This window comes from Aedes albopictus, chromosome 3 (genome assembly GCF_035046485.1).
Source record: "Aedes albopictus strain Foshan chromosome 3, AalbF5, whole genome shotgun sequence".
NCBI classification, from domain to species: Eukaryota; Metazoa; Arthropoda; class Insecta; order Diptera; family Culicidae; genus Aedes; species Aedes albopictus.
In genome coordinates this window covers 237912689-237931015 of record NC_085138.1, presented here as the reverse complement: position 1 = coordinate 237931015, position 18327 = coordinate 237912689, and the positions used below count along the sequence as shown (strand labels likewise).

The 18327-nt window shown below is 39.8% G+C and overlaps 1 protein-coding gene across 3 annotated transcripts in view; it reads right to left on the bottom strand.

Moving 5' to 3' along the window:
• Positions 1-1347: 1347 nt before the first annotated feature.
• Positions 1348-18327, bottom strand: part of LOC115264580 (F-box/LRR-repeat protein 16) — a 177820-nt gene continuing 160840 nt past the window's right edge. For all 3 annotated transcript variants that reach the window (XM_029868433.2, XM_062859681.1, XM_062859680.1), the window contains exon 6: positions 1348-16513. In XM_029868433.2, coding sequence (XP_029724293.2) covers positions 16216-16513 — 298 coding nt within the window. In that variant the 3' untranslated portion in view covers positions 1348-16215. The remainder of the gene's footprint in view (positions 16514-18327) is intronic.

Genomic DNA, 18327 nt, shown 5'->3' with positions numbered 1-18327 from the left:
ATTTTCCTTTGACAATGGCTTTTAATGTCATCTTCTTAATGTCCACGCTGACATACATACATCGGATTGGATAGCTTACAAAAAATCCGGAAGATCACCAACCAAGTCTCGCGTTTAGTATCATACAGGTGCATCTACAATGATCGATTTCTCTTCATCGATTTTCCCTTCGGATTATTCCGGGAAATACGACAAATATTCGGATGATCTCTGGGCGTGTTTCAGTAAAGGACTACTAGAACTAGCATCTAAAACAACAAAAAAAGCCGAAAATGATTTGCTGGTCAATTTAATAACCAAAGAGAAAGTCGATGAAAAGAAATCGATCATTGTAGATACGCCCGTATGATACTAAGCGCGAGAAGTGCACGCCAAATTTCTTGTGGCAGAGTGCAAGACATTGCATCCATTCCGTGCTTACAAAAAATAAGCTCCGGGACCGGATCTGAGAATGAAAATATTTAATTTCGATTAATTTCGTTGTTCTTCCGAAGTGAACTGTGAGTTTATTCGAATACTGATAGTTTTATTCCGGACTAATCGGTTTCCTTGTGCCTGCGGCTCAGTTAGCAGCGATTAGCGACGGTTAGGAACGGATAAATGCGGATTTTCCAATTAGAAAAAGGATATGTCATTCCCCTTGGTTTCCTCCTAGAGTTTTTTTTTTCAGAGATTCATTCAGGAGTTCTTTTTGAAATTCATCCAAGAGTGCCTTCAGAGATTGATTTAAAGTTTTTTTTTCTGAAATTTCTCCAGAGGTTCTTCGAGGGACCCCCAGGAGCTCCTACTGAAATTACTCCAGCAATTTTTTTCTGATGTTCCTTCAAGAATTAATTCTAGGAATCCTCAAGAATACTCTTCTTGGATTCGTTAAGAAGTTCCTTATAGGATTTCCTTATAGGAGTTTCTTGGAGTCTTTCTTGGATTCCTGCAGAAGCTCCTTCAACGATTCCCTCAGGAGTTTTTTTTACGAAGTTCCCGGAGTTCCTTCTTGAATTCCTTCAAAGTTGTTTCAGTGATTTATCCAAGAGTTCCTTCAAAAATTCCTTCTTCTGGGAATTTCAACCGTGATTTGTACCAGTTTTCCTCCAAAAGTTCCTTCTGGAATTCACTCCATCCTTTGAGGAGTTCCACAAGGTCTTCTGTGATGAAGTGACTCCGTCAATCTCCAACGCGATTTGTGAGGGAGTGTTCAACCTAGAGGAAGCGAAGGATTTCCTCTTTATTGCCGTCGAGCAGATACAGAATTTCCGTACCTCAAAAACTCTCACGACAATAACCATCAAGGTCAGTGGTCTCCTCCAAAAGGGACTGGCTACCCGAAGAGCTTCACTGATTGTTCCCTGATGGGTTAATCCTCCTCCAAAAGGGACTGGTTACCCGAAGAGGATTAAGGTTGAACTTCTCTTCCAAAAGGGACTGGTTACCCGAAGAGATCCACTCTGTGGCTAGTTCTAAAACAAAATTCTCCTCCAAAAGGGACTGGTTACCCGAAGAGAATTAGGTGGTTTCGGATATTTCAAAACAAAGAGTCTGACTTGACTCGTACTAGAATCTACCGCGAATCCTTTATTCATGAAACGGGGTCCCCTTATATACCCTCGTCCAGACCTGTCCAGACATTTTCGCACCCTCTTTTTAACATGTTTTTTCCTGATCCTGTGGAAAACTATTCCATTTGTATATGTGCCGTTCAGAAAGTATGCTCATCCTTTTCACATCATTAATTTGCCATGATCGATCGAGATTCTAACTTGCATACATATAATATTGCTACAAACCTTCCAAGCAAATCTTGCTTACAATTAATTTAGCCGAATTGAGAATCTTTTCAGCAATTAAGCCTCTGCAATAGATTAGAGTTTTCCTGGATTAACTCTTAATGGTGAGCATGGATAGTTGCATACAATTGTAATCCTAGCGGTGCTTGTCTGGTTTAATAGGGTTTCACAATATTGCTTAATCATAGTGCTTATGTATAAGTGGCAACCCAAGTAACCACAAGCATTATATCATTGCACGAATTAGACTGAATATCAACCTTTGCAATGCGAAATGCAGTAATTCCACACTTGTCATGCAATAATCCTTTAGATTGACATTACCAATGTGATGATGCATTGCATTTTTCTTTACATTAGGGTTTATTAAAAGGTGATATAAGATAATTCAATAATTCAACACTGCAAAAACTGAACAAATGCAATGTACAAGCTAGCAAAGTTTGCTCTAACAATACAATTATAAAAGCTTGACTCTAATGGTAAACAAATGAAATCAAGAAGATTGAACAATTTTACGGTCAACTCTAGCGGTCTTTAACATTTCTGGTTCGACTCCCGACCAACTTGATCCCCGTTTGAGCCACCGATCGACGACAGCAAAACCTTTTTGAAGAATCTCTGATCTTTCTGATGATCTTTTCTCTTTTCTGTAGGCTGCTATCACATACCAATAATGATGGAAATCACAATTAGCATATGAGCAGTGTGCGAAGGGTGTTTTAATCGAGGTTTAATTTTCTTATGTTGATCAAATATCTTCTAAAATGCATTATGTAATTGTCAATAATTTATCAGAATGTGATAATTTACTGTATTCTATTACATATGACATAGTCGTTTTACCCTCTATTGCAATGATTGAGACAGAAGAACAGTTTTAGTTAATGAAATATCTGTTGTTATCACTGCAGCAGAAACGGTCCAAGGTGCCAGCGCGCATGGAACTCATCTAGCGGTCTTCAACACTTCTGGTTCGACTCCCGACCCGACGACAAAAAAATAATGGTTAAAACATTCATGTGTGGGGGAATCAGTACCGTCGATAACGAAACGGTGCTAAAAATAGATTTTTGTTTTGGTTTTTCGTGTTGCACGTATCAAGCATGTGCAAATGCAAATGTACAGCACATGCATTTATGTTACTTTAGCAATGGCTGTCAGCGTGCTGCAATATGTGGCCCTAATTTTATTTTAGTGGGGCCCTTTTCGACTTTAATATTGCTTCAATGAGGTTTTTAAAGTAATGCAGCATTATATTCACAATTTTAATTATGAATATATGGCAAAATTGATGCACTTATATACGGCTTCGTGGTTACTTGGGAAGTCTTTATCTGAGTGCGCAATATCAAATCCGATCGCATAATTCATCTCACGCATGCGTATTACCGGAGATGCCTACATGAATCGATCTAATTTCTGTACTACCACACATCTAGAATTCTTGCATCATATGGATCATGAATGAACCTGAATATGAAAACGCGTAGTAAAGATCATGATTGATCCTGAATATGAAAACGTTTTCATTCAATACAACTTGATCATTCATTCCCTATAATGTTCTGAATGTATGCGATCTGCGTATCATACGCTTAATAATTGACATTGACATTGATCTTGCGCTAGAGTTCCATTGCCAAGCATAACCGTAGTAGCATCAGGGAAGTGGAAAGCAAATGATTTGTTTATAAATATGTGCTCTGGACTAATCGTTTACTAAGCGCGGTTTGTTCCGCGTTGGATCATGTGTTTATCCAAAACTGTCCCTTCCATAACGCTACGCGATCAAAGCATAATGGTGATAACGATTGGTGGAACGTTGGCTCGTTTCCAATCGATTCAGATTGATTTTTGCACCGGTCTACATGAATTTGTGACCAACGCGATTCATCAAACGTTATTTTTACAATTATTATGTTCCTTATTATTATAAATCATTATAATAGGAATATTTTTGTGGCACTTCTCTTACCATTACTATAACCAAGTGAAGAGTGAGCGTCGAATATATTGTGCTTACAATAGATAAATGAGACTTTGAACAAACCATCGACGTGGCGACACGATTTTATATGAACAATTTATTAATATTTTTCTAGGGATCTTTCCAGGATTCCTTCAGAAGTTTTCTCTTTGAAGTATCAGAAATCCTCCAAGAATTATTTTTGTGATTCCTTCCGAGATTTCTATAAATTTGGAATGTCTTCAGAAGTACTTTATCGGGGATTCCCAGAAGGAATAAGTGAATACTAGATTTGTAGTAATGAGTTGGTTTTTTGTATGATGAGATGCTAAACTCTCCGTTACTGCATTGAAACGGTGATGCTGCCTCAGCAAAATTTTGGGGAACTACACAGTTACCCAAAGTTTTGCTCAAACAACATCAAATCAGTCTAACAGTCATAAAACCCTTGCTTTTTTATTACCATTATTGCAGTTACCATTTTATTGCAGTAACGGAGAATTTACTTTCTCATCATACAAAAAATCACCTTTTACTACAAATCTAGTACTTCACTGATTGCGTTTTATTCATGGAGATATGTAGGGTAACCAATATAATTTGGACCCCCATATATTTTGGACCCCCTGTGTCCTATTATCACAACTTACACAGGTTTAATGATGAGATGACGGAAATTTTTAGAATCATTCGCTAAATAGGATCGCTCTGCACGGGCAGCAATCATTTCATCACTGGAAATATCCTTATTTGCCTTGAAATTATTTTTTGCCAATCTCGTCGGCCGTGCGAGTGCCGCCTCATGTTTACAAAAAGAGATTGCAGTGCTGAGGAAACTTGCAGTTGTAAACAAAAACGTTTATCATTCTAGCGCATTAATTTCGCAAAGTTCGTCTAATCAGCCTTTGTCAATCAAGTAATTAGGATGTGTTCCAGTATATTCAAGCGGTAAACTCTTCCAAAATAGTTTCAAACGAGTTTAAACACCGGGTGTCCAAAATATATACTGAAGAGGGTCCAAAATATATTAGGGTGTCCAAAACAGTGAAAAGTGATGCTTCAAAAATCAGTTATTTTCATCAAATTTTCAACCAGAAATCACCTTGTGGGTATTTTTAACGAACAGTGGAGGCTTTTACGAACATACTAACATCATCATTATGTGTAAATACCCTCTGAATCTGTTTGATTTTGAATTAAATTCAAACCAATGTCCTCTAGGGGTCCAAAATTCAACCGTTACCCCAATCCCAGAAGGAACTTTTGAAAAAAAAAAATACCAGAACGAATATCTGGAGGATTTTTTTCAAAACTGCTGGAGAAATTTGATAAAAAAAATGTTGGAGGATGGAGGAGGAACGCTGGAACGCTCTCCCTAAGCAATCCCGAAAGGAGTTCCTAAAATAATTCCAGAATTATTTCTAGGAGGAATCCCCCAAGAGCATATGTAGGAATCTTGGAGAAAAACAATCCAGAGTGCAATTCTTAAAGGGATCCCACAAGAAAATTCTTGTGTAATTTCCGGAGCAAATACCGTTCATAACTCGCTAACGGAAAGCTCGTTTAGGGTCTTCTGTGTTTTAGTCTGTTATGTACGTTCATCAGTTTAACCCTTTATAAGGCCGAGAAAACCAGGCACGGAATCAACTCGTTCTACATTGGAATATAAAGCACATGTGGTGTAATGAACAAATACGATTTTATTTTCACAAAATTCGATGGTCGATTTTGTATGAAAAAAATTGATCTAAATTTCAACTTTTTGTCAACAAAGTTTAAAATGTTGTTATTTTGTGATGCTTTTTATCAATCATGCTGATTTTTTGATAAGTTATTGCCCCAATATTCATGAGTTACATGTGTGGATTTGAAGTCGATTGGCCAATCATTTTGGACGATATGGCAATTTTAGTACATGCCCACTTATAATAGTACATTTTTTCAAATGGCTGAGTTCCTAAAAGTAATGAAGCAATCAAGTTGAAATGTTGTCCGCAACTATAAGGAACATGGGCCTTTAATCCCCATCATTTGATTTTCAATTTGCTGACCACAACAGAAGTTCGAGCTTAAAAACCTTTATGCACCCAAAAATGGAAGTTTTTGGACAGACATTTTGTTCTAAAAAGCCCATTCATATTTGTTATGGCTCAAAAAAAATCATTAGTGTTCACAAAGGCCTAATGGGTCCATCAGTTAAAACAGAAGTTTTAAAAATTTCCTAAACGAACAGAAAAAAAATATGTGTATAAGGTGGCAATATAGTTGCCACTGCCTTAAAAAGGGTTAAAGTTATTTCGCATGTCGCGAGTCGCGACTTCGATTTGGTGCTGCAACGAGAATATAGGGTTTGGGTACTAGTAGTGGACCCCCTAAGCCATCGACATTTACTTCTGCGGGTTTTATGCTATGTTACGTCAGTGGACTGTTCCAAAGTGGAGTTTTATGACAAGTTTCATGTCCCTTCTTTATGTTAAGATCGTCAAACATACAACAATAATCAATTATTCCAGTGAAATACGCATTTGAAAATATGCATCGATGTTGCCTATAATGGACCCCACCGGGGTCCACTATAGGATTGTTTACACATATCTCGGCGCCTATAGTGGACCTCTCATTTGATTTCCATGTTATCTGTCACGCTGCCCACGGAGCCTATAGTGGACCCTCCTGAATGTGCCCTATAGTGGACCCTTTTGAGTGTTTACATTCATTAAATAGTTAAAATAATCGATTTTTGTGACCACTTGGCAATTTGTTTGTCAGGAACTGCTGTGGAACAATGTAATTGATGTTCACCCGGTGGAATTTGCCTCGAATCAGTTGATTTGGGCATTCATATTTGGGTTTTTCTGTAGGGGGTTCACTATAGGCGCAGGGTCCACTACTAGCACACAACCCCTACGCCAAAAATTGTTTAAGAAGAGAGAATTGAATTTGTTCTAATTTGAGTATAGTTGAAAAAAAAATCGATTAATGTTAATCGATTATTTCAGAAGAAATGGGCATCCCTATCATGCAATGAGAGTTCGACAGAATAAACGTCATTCGGATAGCGCATGCATTTAGTGTGTAGTAGTACCTCTTCTGACGCTTGGTGGCGCCACATTCACTAAAAAGGTGTCGCCAAAAAATCATAAGAGTGACCTATATTGTTAATATAGTATATTTGCTTTCACGGTCATTGGAATCGACAGAAGAAAAAACTGACTAGAGTTCGGCATATGTCTCAAACAATGAAAACGCAATTGTTTGTTTCAGCTTTCTGGTTTTTAAATTTTATTTCATTATCATGTCATATGCATTGTAATATAGAACTATTTATTACATTTCTTGGAAATATTCGCCTTTGCTATTTTTTTGCTCAGTTTTCTTAAAAACGCTTTCGATAGCAAAATGGATGCGATTATGAGAGTGGGGTGTGAGAGAGGAGTTTATCTTTTCATCAACAAACCAAACGAATGAGGGGCAAGCATCGATTACGGTGACGACGGTATTTGAAAACGGTGATTGCGTCTAAGATGGTTGCTTCTTAAAGGTAACAGCTGTTTCTTTACGTTATTCTGAGTGACGGTTCATCTTATAATGAGTACGGGAATATCAGTCAGATTTGGGCGGTCTTTCTCAGTTTGATCTCGACTTTGGTTTGGGTTTTGGGTTAAAGAGTATGCTGTATGTGCCTCGCGACTTAATTTCGCCTTTTTCGCTCTTGGGTTAGTTTGTTGCTAGGCTTTAACGTTAGTCGTAGTTTTTTTTTTGGTTTGCTAGTATCATTAGGTTTGCATTCATTGGTAAGAAAACTGTTTTAAGGACTTGTTTTAGTTTGGGTTTTAATTTTCATAGGACTCTACAATATACGTTCAACAACTGGCATTTTCCGCTTATAGTTAAAAAAAATATTTACACCATATTCTCTTCTCCGTCGATTTGCAATACTTTTTGCCATAGTCAATTTGTCATAACAAGTTTGTTTTGTTTTGGATTTTTATACTTATATAATATGTATTTCTCTATTTTCGACACTAGCGCTAATATCATTAGATTTATGGGTTTTTAGCGCTTCTTTAAACAATGGGTAATGTTACAAAAAACCATTCAGAAGTTCGTTTTAAGTTCGCTTTAACATAAATTGCACTCCTGACCTGAAATAGTTTGTAATTAATAGGATAGCCTAGTCTAACTGAGTTTTTACACAATTTATATCTACACAGCCGTTATCGCATTACTACAGTCATTCATTTGTCTATTGGTTTGGTACCGTTGAAGTCCATCGACCAACATTTTCGAACAGATTTCTTGATTGGGACATGTCAACATCTATCCATTACATTGAGCACATTTGCGAACATTTTTTGGAAAGGTTCATCTAAAACTTGAAGTGATCGATATATAATAGACGTTAAGGGAAAAATCGAAAATTCGGCATTTTATCCAGGTTACCAACTTACCAAAGGCCTAAAAATTAATACGTACATGCGCACGATGGTAAACTTTCAAGGAAGCCTAGGAAATCGCTAAAAGAACCTAAACTAATCGAGAATCGAATCAAGACAATGATGAGTACGCGCGCCTTCATCGATTCGGCTATAAGGGATCAGGTATTGAACTTGAACATCACCAGAACGTCATGAGTAATACCGTGGACAAACCGGTGGTTTTCGTACCATGGTACAACCATCATGAAATGAGTTTTATACTGTTAACTGTCTTCATCCAAGATGCGCTCACTGAAGCAATTGGGGGTCATGATCGACGATAAGCTGAAATTCGGAAGCCACGTAGAATATGCCCGCAAAAGGGCAAGCATGGCGATAATGGCATTGTCAAAGATAATGTCAAACAGCTCGGCAATAGTCTCGAGTAAGCGTAAGCTGCACGCGGCAGTAGCGGTCTCCATACTACGGTATGGCGCCGCTGCATGGTCGAAGGCGCTAGTGATTAACCGAAACGTGAAGCGACTTGAGAGTACCCACAGGCTGATGTGCCTTAGGGTGGTGAGCGCATACCGCACGGTCTCAAAGGACGCGGTATGTGTGCTAGCAGGCATGATGCCCATAGCTTTAGTGGTGGCAGAGGATGAAGAATGCTTCGAGCGACCCGGCATAAGAAGCGCGAGGCGTATCGCCAGAACCTTGTCTATGCTGAAGTGGCAGAGCGAATGGGATTCCTCCAGCAAGGGTAGATGGACACACAGGCTCATACCGAGCGTGTCCAAGTGGACGAGCAGGCCCCATGGCGAGGTGAATTTTCACTTGACTCAATTTCTGTCAGGCCATGGGTGCTTTAGGTGGTATCTGCACAGATTCGGACACGCAGGCTCCCCCGCATATCCGGAGTGTGCAGACTGCGACGAGACCGCGGAGCATGTGCTCTTTGAATGTCCACGTTTCGTGGAGCAAAGGTCGAGTATGCAGGAGGTATGCGGTAGAGATATCACGCCTGACAACATTGTTGAAAGGATGTGTATGGGGGCGGACAAGTGGGATTCCGTTACTTCCACGGTTTCTCGAATCGTACTTGAACTACAGAGTAAATGGCGAGCCGAACAACAGCTAGTTGAGTTGGCTCCCCCTTCCCATTCAGGAGCTTGAGTTCAACGGGTAGTCTAAGTACTAGCCAGGACCCGAGCCTCCAGGGGAGAGTGAACAACTTAAGGCGGTAGCTGGTGGAACGCTTACTATTAGAGTGTACTCATGTACGCCCCCCCCCCCTTCTCGAAATCATCCCTAACGGGCGTACCGCGAAGGTAAGGAAGAGAGAGAATGAGTTTTTAGTGGGTCGATCCCCACATCACCCGAGGAACCACCTCTTGGGTATATGTTGCAGATTTTCTCATTCTATAAAAAAAAGATATTCTTTAGAAACATTTTGATAACGTGTACCATGGTACGAATTCCATCATGTATGTCCAAGGTATAATAAAAAGGCTTGGGATCACTGTAGCATTGGGCAAATCTGGCTGAGACATCGATTTTTGTGAATCGATTCAAATCGTATCAGCAGAATCGATTCACCGATTTAATCGAATGCTTTGAATCGATGTTTTCACATCGATTCGATATTATAAAATATTACAAAACAAAACCATTAAATGATTCGTTTGCTGCATGTAGTTCAAGTTAATGGTATGTTTTATTTGTCTAAATAAATTCAATATGAAAATTTAAGATTGCACATCAAACACTTTGCGAATCTGGATATAACAATAATGAGACAGTGCATTCTGAAAAAAAAAACTAATAATTTTGAATCGAAAGAAAAATCCTGAGATCCTGAGATGCCCCAGAACTCTGAGATGTGTTCTGCTGAGAGAAATTCCTCCAGAATCTTCAAAGAGACTCCTTAAGAATTATGAGAGAGATTTCTTCAGAAAGCTGAAAATACACCAAAATCCTAAACGACATTATCTAGAAAAGAAAGCAAGACTATCTTGGTAGGAATTATCTCTGAATTTTATTGAGGATTTTCCTAGAATCCTGAGAAAGATTACTCCATATCTATGAGACGAATTGTCTCAGAGTCTCGAGAGGAATTCTTCCAGAATCCTGTGATAGATTGTCTCAGAATCCTAAGATAAGCTTTCCCTTGGGATTCTCCCAAAATTTTCCAGAACCCTAAGGGGGATTATCCCAGAATCCTTAGATGCATTCTCCCAGAATTCTGAGAGGAATTCCAAGAACGGTTCTTCCACATTCTTGAGATAAATTCATCTAGAATACTGAGAGAAACTTAAAAGAAATGACCTTGAATCCTCAAAAGGTTAGCTTAGAACCCTAAGAAGGATTACTCCAGAATCCCGAGAATGGTTTCCTGAAAGAAATGGGCGGGATTGCCAAAGAAACCTGAGATATACTCTCACAGAATTCTGGGAGATAGGACCCCAGAATCTTGAGAAGATTTCCTCCAGAATCATTTTAAGTATTCTCCCAGAATTCCCAAAATATCCTGGGTGGAATCCATTGGAATACTGAGAATAATTCTGCCAGAATCCCGAAAGGTATTCCTCAGAATTCTACAAGTGATTCCTTAGCATCTTGAGAGGGATCATACGAGTGGTAATTCCAGATTCTTGAGAGAAATATATCTAGAAACCTAAGAGAGACTTTCCGAAAATCTGATAACGATTATCCCTGGAAGGGATTACGAAAACTTCTAGAATGGACTTCCCCAGTATCCTGAGAGAGATTCTCTGGAATTCTGAGAGAAAATTACCGCAGATTCCTGAAAGACATTCCCCTAGAATCCTTGGAAGGACTGTCCCAAACTTCTAAAAGGGACTGTCCTAGAACTCTGAGAGTGATTCCTTTAGATTTTAGAATTTAGAATACTTTAAACTATTACAACAGAATCTCAAAAAAATTCCCATAATCTTGTCAGGGATTTTCCCTGATTACTAAGAGGGATTCTCCCAGAACCCTGAAAGGGATTTCTGGGAGCAACTGTTCCAGAAAACAGAATTCTATTGGGATTCTGAGAAGGATTTCTTCCGTACCCTAAGAGGAATCACTAAATCTATGCGGGGATTCTCTAAAATCCAAATTTTTTTTTTTTTTTTTTTTTATCTGTATTAACGAGATTTTTAGCCCTAGGCTAGTTCATCTCGGGACCCACGCTTTACTTCCCTTCCGAAGGAAGAACTCACATTTTGCGAGTTTGTCGGGAGTTGGATTCGATCCCAGGTCCTCGGCGTGATAGTCAAGTGTTCTAACCATCACACCAGGTCCGCTCCACAATCCAAATTTGTCTAGAGAATTCTGTCCAGAATCTCGTGAGTAATTCTACAATAATTAATAATTCTGAAAGAAATTGCCCTAGAATCTTGAAAAATATAGCCCTAGAATCCCAAGGATTTCTCTAGAATCATGAGACCAGTTCCCCAGAATCTTGAGAGAAATTTTCTCAGAATCCTGATGGGAATTACCCCAAAAATCCGAATTTTTAGAGAATCTAGGGAAGAGTACCCGCAGAATACTTAGTGATATTCCTCCAGAATCTTGAAAGGATCTTACGCAGTATACTGAGAAGGATTCTAGTGGTTCTGTGTGGGATTTCCCCAGAATCCTAAGAAATATTCCCCAAGAATTTTGAGAGGAAAAACGCCTCAATCCTGAGAATGCTGAGTATGATTTTCCAAGAAGTCTGAGAGGAGTTCCTGAGAATTCTGAGAAAGATTTCATCAGAATTCTGAGCGGGATCCTAAGTGAGGGTCTTCCAGAATCCTTAGAGGAATCAGCCCAGATCATCCAGAAGTTTCTTATAATACTGAAAGGGATTTGACCCTGGTAGGGAATACCCCAAACTCCTGAAATGAATTCCATTAGAATCCAGAGACTCCCTAGAATTCTGATAGGTATTCCCATATAATACTGTTGAGAAAAAATCCTCCGGATTTTTTAAATGGATTTTACCATAATTCTGGAGTTTCTTTAAAAATTCTATGAAGGATATCTCCAAAATGCTGAAAATTAGCACACCAGCATCCTGAGAGACCTTATCCCAGAAAGAGAAAAAAAAACTTTTCCAAAAGGAATTCTCCCTGAATTCTATTAAGGATTTTCCTAGAATTCTGGGAGAAATTACTCAAGTTTTAACATGGATTCTATCAATATCTTTAGAGGAATTCTTCCAGAATCCTGAGGGATTACCTCACATTCCCAAGATGGATTCTCCCGGAATCCTGTGATGGATTCCCTCAGAATCCTGAGAGAAGTTTTTCCTCGGGATTCTCCCAAAATGCTTAGACGGATATCCCCAGAACTCCCTGTCAGATTCTTCCAGAATCCTAAGAGGGATTCTTCTAGAATCCTGAGAGAGATTCTCCTGCAGTACTAAAAGATATCCCATTAGAATCCCCAGAGATTGCCCCATAACCCTGAGAGGGATCCTAAGAGGTGATCTTCCCCATGATTAAGAAACATTCATCCAGAATTCTGAGAGGTACTCTCAAAAAGAAAAAAAATGTTCGGAATCATTCTGAAAAAAAAAAAAATTTTTTCATATTTTTGAATCCAAAGAAAAATCGAATGTAAAAAATCGATTCGGTCGATTTCGTGGGGCTTCAACATCGATTTAAAAAATCGATTAATCGGAATAAAAACATCGATGTTGCGAACATCGATTCAAAATTGCCCAACGCTAGATCACTGGACCCAATGATTGAAGAGTTGTGTTGAGTACCGTTGAGACATGGTGTCTGAGGTCTTCAAAAGTGGTAGAAAGATCTGAATAAGATCGAAACCCATTTGCATGGCAATAGCGAACATTTCGAAACAAATACTGATCGTGCAAGTTAATGTCTTTGATTGCGCTTCTCTGTTGAATGCATTCATATACATAGTAAACATGTGCCGCATACATCGGCTAGCTGCTTCCAACGTGATGCATAAGGAAAGTTAAGAAAAGTAAGAAAGACCCTGGAGTTGAGTGAGTTGAGAGAGACTGTTGTTATAAGCACAAGGACATAACGGGAATGCTATTTGACCACCTGGTGAAGAATCCGTCGATCAAGAGCTAGTTGGTGAAGTATTTGCAATAAAAGTTGAAAAAAAACATAGAATGCTGGAAGGGCTCCGACAGCGAGCTCGCTTGAAAATTGAAAATGCTTGAAAAAACATTTGTACAGTAATGTGTACAGCATAATTTTATTTCAGCTATCATTACTATTATAAAGCAACAATTCAGCATGCATGCTTGTTTGCGGCTTGCGATTGTTAGTTGGGGAGGTGCATGTTCTGCATGCAGATCGAATGATGATTACACGACGGCCGGTGTCAAAATACCCGTGAACAAACAGACTTTGAAAGTTGTAAGTTGTAGTTCAATGTGGATTGTTTTTTAAATTTAGTGTTAATTTTAATTCGTGTTAGTCCAAAGTTTTACAGTCCACCATACCACGCCACCATCTACGCAGTTTCCACAACCCATCACCAGAGGGAAAAACAGGATCCTGTTGGTATCCTGAAAGGGATGGCTATAAGAAAAACCAAGATGGAAGGAGATCTGCACGCGAACGGCTTAACGGACACGATAACTACAGCGCAATGTCTCGAACACCGAAGGTCAGTACCAGTGACCTAAGTACACTTCACTCTAGGATGCTAGAACACTATAGAAAGAACCGCTAATTCAAATGGTTGAAGTAGTGTATCATGCAGCAAGTTACCCACCAAAAGAGTGAGGCAGACGAAAAGTGCAGAAAGAGAGGGCAGCAGATAATCTGGTTAATCCTTGGGTTAACCATTATTAACCTTCGTGACATTAACACCGTGTTTTGAAATCTAGAGGATCCCCGCTATTTTGTCCAGAACTTCGGTTCTGAAAGGTGTGCAGAGAACCAACCAAGCTTCCCCCTTACGTTGGGACCGTCAACCGAGTCCGTCGCCGTACTCAACAGCCCGAAGTCCAGAAGGGCCAGAGGAAGCCGCCATCGCTACACCAAAGTTAGGAAGGTCGCCATCTTAAAAGGACATGTTAGAGTAGACTTAAGAATGTGAGAATGTGAAGGGTAGAAGGCCGGAAAAGTCCGGAAGAATAAGAAGAAGAGACTGGAAAAGTTCAATTATGAAGCATATTTTTCCTAAATAACTCAACTGTTGCAACGTGGATGCTTCTGAGTATGATTTCCACAAATACATCAAGGCAAACGGATTTAAATATCGCTATGTGAGATACATTCCCATGAATAAACCAACCCAAGCAGCACACACGTCACAAAGAAGTGTCGACAGCGCAGGTTTTTGGTTGGACAGGAGGTACACCCAAGTAACCAAAAGTCCCGCTTCCCATGACAAAATGCACTTTCAAGGTCCATAAAGTTCTGAAAAAGTTCCGAACGGAACTTTCTAGCTGCTTAAGAGGCTAACAATGCCTTCGTACATAAGTTCCAGCAAGGCTCATTGTTAGCCTCTTAAGCAGCCAGAAAGTTCCATTCGGAACTCTATTTGAACTTCGTGGAATTTGAAAGCGGCTTAAGATTGTACTCGGAACTTTGTAACTTTCTAGTTCCTTGAAGTTCATTTCAGTAGCTTGAAGCTCTAAGGATTTATTTATGTCATTTTAGCAAAAACAGCATTATAAGCAAATTTTCATAGACAACATAGAATAAATGTGAAGTGCACATGAAAACAAAGACGCCCACAAGATTCGAACCGGTAGTCGTTGCGTTAGAGCCCTACACTCTACCTCGACATCACAATTTCAATGAAGTGCAAAGCGCATGAAATCTGACTTGAACCAATCCTCTGTCGGCATCTAAGGTTTGTACACTTGTACAGTAGCGAAGTTAACTTAGCCATATTATGTATTTATAGCAGCGCAAAGGTATGATGGCAGCTTATCATGCAGGAGGTCCCGCTTCAAATCTACATAGGAGTGCCATATGCGTAAGTAAATAAGTATGTAAAGTAAGTTTGAGCATGTTTCTCAGTAATACAAGCAACAACAAATTGTGATGAATCAGAAAAGTACATTTTTGTTTTCTCATTCATTTTGAGGAAGTTCCGTCAGAAGCTGCTTAGAAGGCTATCCGACTTCCTTATGTGAACTTTCAAGTTCCAAAATTACTTAAAAATGAAGCTGCTTAGAAGGCTAAAGAGCAACCTATAACAAGCTGCATAGCTTATAAAGTACCCTATTATCTGAACTTTTGGTTACTTCGGCAGCCATGTAATTCTAACTCAAAGGCAGAATAACTTGAAAATGACTCGTGTCCAACCAAAAACCTGCACTGTCGATACTCCTTTGTGACTTGTGTGCTGCGTGGGAAAAATATTGACAACTGGTAACGGTTACCTGGAACCTGGAATCGCACCGTTAGCTTCTGGACATTGTGAATTTCTAGGAAAGATATGGTTAGTTATGAAACCATTTGCTTATGATCTACCGTCCAAGTGTCCCGGTGTCCATACTACGTAGCAAGGACTCCATTTGATAACACGATTTTAATTTTGTTGGAAACATAGTATGGTTGCCCCACTATGGAAATAGTTAACACAGAAAATGTAGTTGAGAAAATGTCCCTTAATTCATATTGTCAGATATATCTCATACACACTAGTTATCTTCATTCATTAAGTTCGATACCAAAATGATTTTTCATTTTTCTTTTGCAGAGTTGCAATACACTCACCAAATAGTAACGAAGTTCTGTTGAAAAGTAGTCTTTTTAGTATGGCTTTACATTATAAATAATTTGTCAACTTATCGATAATCACTTGCAAATTTATCTTAGGTTTCAGCGATGCCTATCAGAATTTGCTTGCTTCAGGTAAAGTTACTTGCTACTAACTGCCACTAACTTCTGCCCTCCATTGACTTAGTGGACAGGTTCAATCTAACGATTATCAAGAAAAAAAAACAGTTCCAAACATCGTGATTGCCGCGATCCACGCATATTCACAGAACGATCCAGTACCGTAAACACAACAGAAACGACTTCGACCAACTGAACAACGATTCGATCAATTATTCAATCAGCAAGCAACGCGGCAGGTGCTCCCTCAGGTAGTCGAACAGTTCCTGCGACGCTCCGGGACAGTTGGTCAGTTCTAGTTCCTGCAGATGGCGCAACTGTATCAGGCTGGACAGGCCGGAAGAGGTGAGCAGGGGGCACCCGGCCAGCGATAGGACCTGGAGGTTTCGCATCGAGCATAGGTGCTGCAGGCCAAAGTCGCGGATTTGCGTACACCAGCGGAGGAACAGGGCGGACAGGGACAGCATCGTCGAGATGTAACCGACTCCGATGTCGGTGATGTGCACGCATCTGGAAGTAGATATAAGCAGATATTAGCCTTCATCCAGCCAACGTACATTTTCCACCTTCGGAAAAGCACAAAAGTGGTCATAACTTTTTTGTTTTTCGATGTATTTTTATGAAATTTTCACAACTTCCCGAAAAACTCTTCTAGTTTATGATGCCGGGGACATGGGTGCCTGGTCCACATGGTTCCGGAGTTATTCCGGATTGTCTTGGGGTACCAAAATTGGCCACATACTTTGCGCAACGTATATCTCAAGATCCCGATGAGATAGAAGTATAGTGTCTTCGGCGAATTTGTTCAGCAGGGTAAGAACTAACTGGCAACGGCGACTTTGGTTCGCGATTCGGCCGCTAGGCGGCGCCAGTGTCAAAAATGTGCAAACCCTCATATCTCAGAAACCTGATAATATAGAATGATGCTGTCTTCGGCAAAATTCTTCAGCAAGGTCAGAACTAACTGTTAGTAAAGTCTTTGGTTTGGGATTTATCCGCTAGGTGGCGCATTGTGTCTGAAAAGTTCAAACAGGGTTATCTCGATACCCTAATGAGGTACAATCATGCGGTTTTCAGCAAACTTGTTCAGTAGGCTAAGAACTATCTGGCAATGGCATGTTTGGTTCGAGAATCGTCCGCTAGGTGGCGCCAGGGTAAGAAATCTTCAAACTTCTATATCTCAGAATCCCGATAAGATAGAATGATGTTGTCTTCAACAAAGTTCTTCAGCAAGCTAAATAGTGTCTGATAGTTGAGTCTTTGATTCGTGATTTATTCGCTAGGTTATGCGCTACACCGTCTTTGACCCCCTGCAGACAAATTTTGTCACCCCACAATATTGCTCCGTTTTTTCTTCCGGGAATTTCTACAGGAACTCTTCCGGGAGTTTTTCCTGGAATTTCTCTAGGAACTCTAGGTATCCGGGAATTGTTCCGGATTTTTTTTTTTCAGGATATTCTCTAGGGGAGCGTCCATAGAGTACGTCACACCTTTAGGGGGGATGGGGGGGGGGGGGGGTTTCAGGCAAGCGTGACGATGCATACAAAAATGTTAGAGGCCCCATACAAAAAGTGAGACATAGGGGGGAGGGGGGGGGGGGTTAAAAATAGTCAATTTTTGCGTGACGTACTTTATGGACGTTCCCTAGGACCCACATCAGGAACTCCTGCGGAAATTCCTTCAGGATTTCCTTCGGTAATTTCCCCAGGAATTCTTCTGGGAATTTCTCTAGGAGTTCTCCAGGAATTCCTCCGGATTTCCTCAGAGAATTTTACCAGGAATTCTTCCATGATCCGGGATTTTGCTCAGGAGGATAATTTTTCAAGGAGTTCCTTCAGGAATATCTCCGGGAATTCCTTCGGAAATTTATTCAGAAATTGTCCAGGAAATCCTCCAGAAACTCTTCCAAGAATACCTCCGAGAATTCCCCCAGAAATTCCTCCGGGAATTTCTTCAGAAAAGTTTCCGTTTTTTTATCAAAAAAAATCAACTTGGAATTTCTCCAGGAAGTCTTCCTTCAGGAAGTCTCCCGTGACTTTTTTTTTAAGAAAACCTTCTGAGAATTTCTCCAGGAATTCCTCTGGGAATTTCTCTAGGAATTCCTTCTTTGTTTTCTCCAGAAATTCCTCCGGGAATTCCTCCGAGAATGTCTCTAGAAATTATCCCTGGAATTTTTCCAAAAATTCCATTAGGAATTTCTTCAGGAAAGCCTTCCAAATTTTTTTCCTGGAATTCCACTAGAAATTTCTATACGATTCCCTCCAGGAATTTCTCCGGGAATTCTTGTAAGACTCCCATCAGCAATTCCACCGGTGAATTCTTCA